General features: G+C 37.0%; 1 protein-coding gene across 4 annotated transcripts in view; it reads right to left on the bottom strand.

The window, feature by feature from the left end:
• The window catches only part of LOC117415683 (SLIT-ROBO Rho GTPase-activating protein 1), a 93,862-nt gene that overhangs the window by 51,070 nt on the left and 33,197 nt on the right, over positions 1 to 9,595 (bottom strand). For all 4 annotated transcript variants that reach the window (XM_034026327.3, XM_059027520.1, XM_034026329.3 and 1 more), the window contains exon 2: positions 949 to 1,144. In XM_034026327.3, coding sequence (XP_033882218.1) covers positions 949 to 1,144 — 196 coding nt within the window. The remainder of the gene's footprint in view (positions 1 to 948; positions 1,145 to 9,595) is intronic.

Below are 9,595 nucleotides of genomic sequence, written 5' to 3'. Positions count from 1 at the left end.
AGTGGGGCCCATCTGAGGAGCATTTTATATTTAATGTACACAGTTCAACAACCAGGAACGTCTGTGTAACTGTGATTTATTTAGCTTTCCTATCACCAAAGGATTTCCTGTAACCTTCAAACTAAATTAAACTTAAAATGTCTTCAATAGAAGTACAAATCTTAAAATTACGTATACCATGTTATTTATTTTACAAGTACATAGATGCTTGTTATTTAAATCATGGTTGTAAATAAAAGACACCTTATTTCAGTCATATAGTGATTAAATCCGTTTGTTTTACACATAGGCTTGCCTGTCAAAATGTGCCTTCCTCCACAGCCAGACATAATTAGTTTTGGTAAACGAGGTTAATTATTCACACACCTCTAATACAAATTTTGAATAACTTGATTAGAGAATTAGGGATGGAAAAAAAGCTTTTTCACAAAAGTGACTGAGTTTGCAAATACTTGTAATGTTAGTTCTGTCAACCCAGGTAGTATAAAGTATTTCTTTTCACAATAACATATTTAAACTATTTTAAAATCCACTGAGAGAGCATAGGATAATTCTTCAAATAAATGTTTCTTTTTTAATTTAGAGCACACCTGGCAGAAAGTCCAAATTCCATTTAAAATGAACAGCAGTTCTGATTCTACTGAATGAAAACAGGTACAAGGAACCAAGGGCAGACATCCAACTAAAATGACACAGTTTTGATTGCCCATGTGCATACTTAAAAACCAAACCAGCAATACTCTTCAAACCCCAAATAAATCATTTTCAGGAGAAACATATAATACATTGATTAGAATGAAAAAGTATGCAAGCACATATTACTATAAACATTTAAAAACTAGTTCTACAAAAACAAAACAAAACAAAAAAAAAAACACTGTCCGGGTGGATGGCTTAATTGAAATGCAACGGGTGCTTGAATAACTAAATTAAAAAGTACAGTCTCACTTGTATTGCTGATGGTCCTTGGTGCTTCTTGTCTTGGCCATGAACCGTTCAGCCAGCTTCTCTAGATTACGGGAATACTCCATCTCGATCTCAGACTTCTTTCGGAAGAAGTCTTGGAGATCCTGCAGGAGCTGGACCCTCATCTCTGTCTGCTGCTCCAGGCATTTCTGCTGCTCCACCAGCTGAGCACGGATCTCTGAAAGGAGAGAGCAGCCAGCTTAGAACTGAACCACAGGAAATAAGGAGGAACCATCTTGACACACTTATTTTGACGATAGAAATCAAGTTAATTAGGAGTACGGTTTTGATTTATGTTTTACCTCATTGTTGTGTCACAGCAATGGCAATGCAATGGTTCTGTACTAAGAGGCAATGGCAGCACAAGGGAAGATACCCAAAGCAAGAATGGTGCCACAGAGCATAGGGCTATAGGGCGCATCCTGCACTCCACACAGAGCGCCTTTACCGGATGCGCCACTCAGGAGCCTTATCATTTCCACTTTTTGACATCCCAAAGAATCACAATAGTAGGAACCAATAATCTCTGGTATCCCACAGTACGGTACCTTATCAGTACCAATTTGCTGGCATGTTAGGACCACAATGCAATACTCCAAATACACTGCTGATAATGCTTTGGTATTATTCTACCAGAATTCTTCATGTATTTTTCAAGTAGCCACCTGTAACAGCAGCATATCCCTCTTTAAAAGCCTCAAGATTTTGAAGACTGGAGACCAGAAGATTCTGTCTTCAGATTCTTGACTTCAGATAAGACATGGGGGGGTTATTTCAATGATCTGAACTGCATCAGTTCCACCGCTGCTCTTTCACTCTGTATATTAAGCTAGATGGGGTGTCCACCCAGAAGAATGTTAATTATTATTTGCTGTGTCATACATAAGACTTGTGTATAAAATGTGTTGCCGGCAGTTGTTTTTTCCTATCTGGATCCTTTATTGTAGAATAGATTTCAATAAACTCTGAATGCAGTCACACTAGTTAAATCTCATTCATTATCAATTTATGGTGTGAACATTATGTCAGTTCATTGCAACTGTTACACAGTTCTGTCCTTGGGGAGCATTTCCAATTATTCTATATTTGGCTGCTACAGTGTGTGTTTTGTTGCTCTTGCTGTCTTCCAAGAAATGAGATGCAAGTCTGAACAGGCTCTCTCCAGGGAAAACCAAATTTTAAAAGAACAGATAAAGAAAAAAAAAGAAAAAAAAAATAGATCAGTAGTAGTTTTGTTATTAATGTCATGGATTCAGTCATATAAGCCCTAACTGTGAAAATGTATAAATGATAGGCCTGTAACACCTGGTCCACAGGGAGGTCCAAAATCAACAGCACTGGTACTGTTCATCACCATTTAGAAAAAAATATGTTTGATGTAATTCACATCTGACATATTTCACTCCCCTACTCCCTGGAGGAGAAAAGTCTGGTTTATTTTGAAAACAAAATTACTTTACAGTACGCAATACAATAACTGGTTTGGTTTGGTGGCCTCACCCTTAGCCACAGTGGCCATTAGTCCACATCATCAGCACATAATTCAGAACAACTGGCAGCCACCGCTTGAGAGAGAACCAAATGGCAGAGCTACTGTACTGTATAGCAGAAGGGGAAACTCTGCCTTGGCTTCAGTGAAACCTAAATACTGTGTGTATATTTTAATTTAAATTGAATTTGAATATATTCATTTGAAACAAACAGTGCGGTTAGCCACACCTATTGTTACTGTTAATACCTGTGTTTTTATTTTCAAAAGCTATGGATGATTTGAAGACTACTTTTCCAATTATGAGATCATTTTTAAATCGTTCAGTCGTTTCATAACAAAGCTGTTCCAATTTGCATAATGAGCTTGTATATAATGAGAATTCACAGCGCATTGATGGTGCTCTGCAAGTTTCATACAGGAATGGAAACGGGGGAAAAAAACCTGCTGGGAGGTTTAATGAATCTGTGGAAAGTTCAGGCTGATGCCCTGGCCGATAGGCCTGTTTGAATAAAAAGAGAATAAAAAAAAGCTTTTCTGACACTGAATTACTAAGAAAGCTAATGCTCTGATTACACAGTAACCGAGCAATGAACTATTCAGACAGTCTTCCCACTGTAAGCGGAATACAAATAAGTGAATAGGGTCTGTTGGTATTTACTGTAAGTATGTAAAACAGCATTCCTTCTTTTGGACAAAGTTCCGGATCTTTCACACATGGCTTTATATCAACGTGGTAAGTACAGTATTTTGTAAACGCCTCAGTTATCAGCCCCCAGGTAAAAAATTCAACCACCTTCAGCGCTCCATCTCTTTTTCTTATACTGTATTTAAAGGTTTGTGGATGGTATTGTCATTAGTCCTGGTGGTTTCATGACAGAGAGGATAATATTCATTTTACAATAATAATATGAACAAATATTTTACAGCACCCTCTGATCCCAATTAGTTTGGGGAATAAAGGCCATGATAATTCTCACATGTAATTCAAATACAGTGAGTTACACAACAAACAAAAAAATAATCTTTTGATGATTGCATTATTCCCAGAGAAAAGAGAACATGTTAAAAGTCTATGAGAAGGAACTCTACAATACCCCCTACAGCCCAGCATGGTCTATGGAGGTGCTGTGCTCTAGATTCGATGGAGAACAAAGATGCTGTCGTCTAGATTAATCCAATTCGAAAACAAGGGACCCCCAGAGGTCTGCCGAAATTCCCTCAAGTAGTCAGTCTGTGAGCCATGGAGACAGGGCATGCATGGTGTCATGGGAGTAATATCTAAACATTAACTGGTACTGACTCAGTATACCACAGAGCAACTAAAGGTAGTGAACACAGTTCAGTTTCCATTGAAGTGGCCGTGTGCCTCAGTCATGTCCTTTTGTACTCTTAAATAGTACATTGATGCCTATTACTATAGACTACGGAGGCTATTTGTAAAATAATAATGATAAATAACAGAAAGCATACATTGCAGTTTAGAATTGGTTTATAATTGGTTTCCATTCCATAAAGGCAGTTTTAGTTGCAAACAGACATCTCCCTTTGAACCCTGCTTACCTCAAAGTTCCTCCAAATCATATAATCTTATGAAGGACTACAGGGTATTTATTCATGCTATATCTCAGAAAGCAACCCGAAATTCAAAATAGGGGAAGGACTGTTTTTTTTTTCTAAATGGTGCTTTTGTTATACTGATAACATTTTACGGTAAAAGGTCATATTTGCATAGATTTTCATGGTTCGTAAGGTAACAACCTTATGTAAAAAAAAAAAAAAAAAAAACTTCAAGGAGCTTTATGCCTTTAATCTTTTAGTGCAGTATGCATAAAGACAAAATATTGGAGCAAAATTCTTTAAGGCTACATTTTTTTCAATGTTGACAACAACTGAGCTATATATGAGAACAGGTGAAGAAAGTGGCAGCATGGTTTGTTTACTTTCCATCTGTACTGCCTGCAGAAAAGTTGTCAATTTCAGACATCAAACAGAAAAATACATTCAACAGTAAGTATTTCCACTGAGAGATGTGGATTAAAAATGCTCCGGTTTGCTGATATACAGACAAGCCTGACAAGGAGCTAAAACACTCCAGAGAAACGAATGAATGGCTCAGCAGATTGCTGATGGGCACGACAGAGCTTCCAGTCCTTCATTTAAAAAGAGGAAGGTGGTCTTGGATATTTCAGCAAGAACAACATTAATAATCTTAACATCTAGTGAAGCTACTTTCACTATACACTTCTGTCTTTTAGAGCTTTACTCTTAAAACACAGCAAAATGGGCTCCAATTACTAATTCGCATTGATTTCTTTTCAGTTTACCTATCCGGTAGATGTCCATTTGAATAATGGAGAGTGTTTCAAACCCACAATTGAGTAATTTCTTTAAGATGATATCACGGGAAATACAAGCCCAGTCTTTTAAATAAAAATGGGCTCAATTAAAAAGTAAGTAGCGGGGTTCCGAGAAATATAGCATTATACATCCCCACGTGTTACTACAACTGTTTAAATAACATACCTGTCATATTTCTTTTCATTGTTAACATCTGACAGCTTTTTACACTTATAACTTTAAAATCTGTTTCAAAGCTCTTTTCAAAATGGCCACTCTAGTGCACTGGGGTTTCAGATCTGTCCTCTAAATCACTGCAAGAAGAGCAACATCATGAATCATTATTGTTGTGTTATCTGTTTGACAATGTGGGCAATAATCCTTACACTACCATCAGTACACTAGGGCAGCCACTTTCAAAAGAGCTTTGAAACAGAAAGTTAGAAGTGTAAAAAGTTGTCAGATGTTAACAATGAAAATTAAAAATGACAAGTACGCTATTTAAACAGATGTAGCAATACGTGGGGATGTGTAATGCATTTAAGGTGGATTTTGTTTTTTATATTCATTGTGGTGCAAATTGCTACTTAAGAGAGATAAGTTATGGTAAAAATGTAGATATGATAATTCATAAATTTGGTTAGGTCATGCTGATAGTAAATTGTCATGTACTGTGCTATACTTCAGTGTGTAAGAGCCCTTCACCACGTAGTGGTTTTAATGTTTTATAATTAGTTGATTTGCATGTCAAACAGCAAAATAATGAGCGCTGTATTTAATACATTCCAGAATGAACTGGTGCTGATTTTAAATTTGATGTTTTGCTTTGGTTTTGTTTTTTACAATGGAAGAATGCTTTGAAGGATGGCATGTTATCACCTCTGCTATATAAAGATATATTCAAACTACTTAAGCTCATAGGTGGACCTGCATATCAGTAATGGAGTCCATACATGCCCCAAAACCAGGTAATAATTGACACAAAAGGAGAGTTAAGAGGTTTTGCTATCTTCAGTTATTTGTTTAAGTTGATAATTTAAATAATATGTTCTCCGAGTTATTAAATGATAGACCACAGTTCTTCTGGCATTCTAGCAGTAGCATGCATTCCACTACAGTGATACATTCCATAACCTGTGATGTCATCTGTGTTGTATCCTTCTGTAATTAAATGTGTAGCCTCAGGTAACTTGAGAATGAACACAGTCCATGATTCACATCAAAACTGTAAACCTAAAAGGTCACACCTGCACTTCACAGCAATCTAGCTGATAAAAGACTTCAAGTAATTCTCTTCACAGCAAATATTGATTTGAAATGACCTATCCCTGAAAACATTCTCTTAAATGATTGCAGTTGGTCATGTTCTGTGGTCCAGAGCAGACAATACACTGCTTGTCCCTATGCGTAATGTTCAGGTTTGTGTGGACATCAGCAAGATCTGGTGATAAGCAGAATAATGGGGCAACGCTGATAATGATAGGAATGAATTGTTCAATCAGATACTATAGAAACAATAACCTGATTTCACGCTGATGCATTTTTATTAAATATCACTGAAGGTGGTTTAAAGCATGCCCATGGTAATACAATGAGTGAATACTGGTCTCAAAACTGCAAGGAAACTTTAAGACAACCATATAGTATTATTATTATTATTATTATTATTATTATTAATTATTTCTTAGCAGACGCCCTTATCCAGGGCGACTTACAATTGTTACAAGATATCACATTATTTTTACATACAATTACCCATTTATACAGTTGGGTTTTTACTGGAGCAATCTAGGTAAAGTACCTTGCTCAAGGGTACAACAGCAGTGTCCCCCACTGGGGATTGAACCCACAACCCGCCGGTCAAGAGTCCAAAGCCCTAACCACTACTCCACACTGCTGTTCCATAGTATCAATATAGCAAAGCTCAATTGCTATTAGGATGGAAATTGAGTGTTATATGCCAGGGCTGTTGATATAATTAGAGCATATTTAAAATCAAAACAAACAACCTCCACTAACTGTTACATCAATATTGAGCTATCCACAAAGGCAATGTCTATAATATACATTACTTTGGTATTGGCTTAATTCCCCTAGAATTAGTTTTCTCTGCCTTTTTGGAGATGATGATGCAGACTCAAATGCTACCTTGTAAACACATGTTTCTAATAATGCTAAAAAAACAAGTAAATAGCATGGAGACATGGAGACACCAATAGCGTTGTACAATAACCAGGACAATGTTTGCATGACAACACCATTAAAACTGATAGTTATAAATCACGCTTTTTCAAATGTTTATGTAACGGTCAGGGTGTCGATGTTTTTGAAACTGAAGGCAGATAAGGTCAAATATTTGTTAAAGTTTGACAAGTTATCTGGTTGACCTCCTTTCAAGGTAGTTTGTCTGGGATTACTTGGGAAATCGTCAAACAAGAAAAACAAAATGTGCAGGTGTGAAAATTCTAAAGAGGTCATTCCACATTCTTGTGAGATGCTTCTTCCTTCATATAATGGATGGTGGGTGTTCTGTTTATGCGAAATAAGAGCATGGTACCAAATTACACTAGCTGCTTATGTAATTTGACACATTACATTTAGACTTAATGTTTGCAGTTAACAAAATTAAAATAAGTTGTCGTAACAATATAGTTAAAGAGAAAATTAAAACAGGTAGACGCCAGTTAAAAATGCTCCAAAAAATTACAAAGTAGCCTGTTCCCAAATGAGGACAATGGCACTTAATGGGTACAGATGGTATAAATTGCCATTTTAATGACCCGTGACCTATTTTATCTCCACCTAGACAAAAATATTGCTTATTTCTAGGGCTTTCCAACAAAAAACAATGAATTGACGTTTAAGCCATTCATGTGTGGGGTCAAGTAATCCCCCCTGGTTCACTTGAGCTGCAGTGACCCTCACACTACAGGGCATTCATGCTGTCCCATGTACACTGTATAGAATCTGATTGAAGCAAAAAAAAAAAAAAATAAGAACTTCTAAAAAAAAAAAAGAGAGGTTAGAAGGACCTTGGAGAAGACTATGAAAAATATTTTTTTCATTTTATTTTTCTGTGGCTCACTGTAGGAGATTTTGTGGGTTGCTTTACATTCAGCATGACCTGTTTGGTCATGTACGATTGATGCCAGTTTTAACAGAAACAGAAGTATTGATTCTTATCTGGGTGCCAGATAGAAAGAGATTCTAAAGATTACAGAGGCTGTGCAGACTTGACCCAAACTAAAAATAACAGTACTATTGAGTCTACAGAACCAACGTGTAAATATAATGTTGCTAGTGCTGCCTGGTACCCATAGTCGTTCCTGTCAAACCCACTCCAATGGTTCAGCAGCAATCAGACTATATGGTTGTATTTGAAATATTTGCATATCCAGAATAAATTTTTTTTTTTTTAAATGTGACGAACAAAATGAGTACTAAAGGGAGACCAGAAAATAAGCCTAAATATAAGGTAAGCAACTGCCCAGGCTTTAAGATACTTCAAATGAAGTTGTGAAGCACTATCTGAAATGTTTTGGGTGGCTTGGTACCACAATAAAATCCTATAAAATTGTAATTTATTTCTGTCGGTGTAGCTCATCTTGTGTATATAGTTTTACTGTGGTTGCCAAGGAAACAAGCATTGTAATTCAGTGTGTTGTTGAACATTTTTCTTCCACAGAATGACACAACAGTGCTGGTTGAAAATGCCATTAAGCTTTCCATTACCTCAACCTTCTCAATCAAAACATGCCTGCAATTTGATCATTCATTCCAGTTCATTTTACTTAATTAAAGAATTTCCACTAGGTAGTTGAGCATTTCAACATGTCTTTATCATAACCCAAATCCAAAGATTTTAGGAATAATCTTCTTTAATATCCCTGCATCACAATACATTTTTGAACTTTTAATAAATTATGTCTATCACCTCTTCCCCAAACTTAATTTTACTTAAATGAGATCGCTGGTTCGAATCCAGGCTATGTCACAGCTGACCGTGACCGAGAGTTCCTAGGGGGCGGCGCACAATTGGCTGAGCGCTGCCCGGGTAGAGAGGGCTTAGGTCGGCAGGGGAATCCACGGCTCACCGCGCATCAGCAACCCCTGTGGCCGATAGGGCGCCTGTGGCTCTGCAGCGGAGCCGCCAGATCTGTGTTGTCCTCCGGCACTATAGGTCTGGTAGCATTGCTGTGGATCTGCAGTGCGAAAAATGACGGCTTGGAAGGAGCACGTTTCGGAGGACGCGTGTTTCAGCCTCCGTTTCCTGAGTCGGCGGGGGGGTTGCGAGCGGTGAACCGGGGATACAGATAATAATTGGGCATGCTAAATTGGGGTGAAAACCGGGGTAAAAATAATTGGCGACGACTAAATTAAAAAAAAATAAATAATAAAAAAATTTACTTAAATAAATATTCTGAATTTTAACATAGAATAAATATCAAATGTTATCGCCCAAATCTCAAACCTACAAACATACAAAGGTGTGGTAGCTTGCACCCAACCATGAAACCGTCAAAAAGGATACTGATCGTTGTCATAGAAACAGCAGCATGGTGTTATATTTCACACACTGTCAGGTCTCATTGCATACAGCAATATGATTGCATTAAACCGTAACAGTTCTCCCACATCTACACAGCTACCTTAAATGGAAAATACCTTCATATGATTGATCAATACAATTTCCAGCTGTTTTCCAATTGAGCGAATATCACTTTGAAATGATTGCATCTGTTACCCAGACACCAAGTATATATGCATTAAAGAAGCTTCACCTCATAAACAGGATGTCAA

The sequence above is a fragment of the Acipenser ruthenus genome, chromosome 7, assembly GCF_902713425.1.
Source record: "Acipenser ruthenus chromosome 7, fAciRut3.2 maternal haplotype, whole genome shotgun sequence".
Taxonomy (NCBI): domain Eukaryota; kingdom Metazoa; phylum Chordata; class Actinopteri; order Acipenseriformes; family Acipenseridae; genus Acipenser; species Acipenser ruthenus.
The sequence above is the reverse complement of the archived record's forward strand: the minus strand, read 5'-3'. Positions and strand labels throughout refer to the sequence as shown.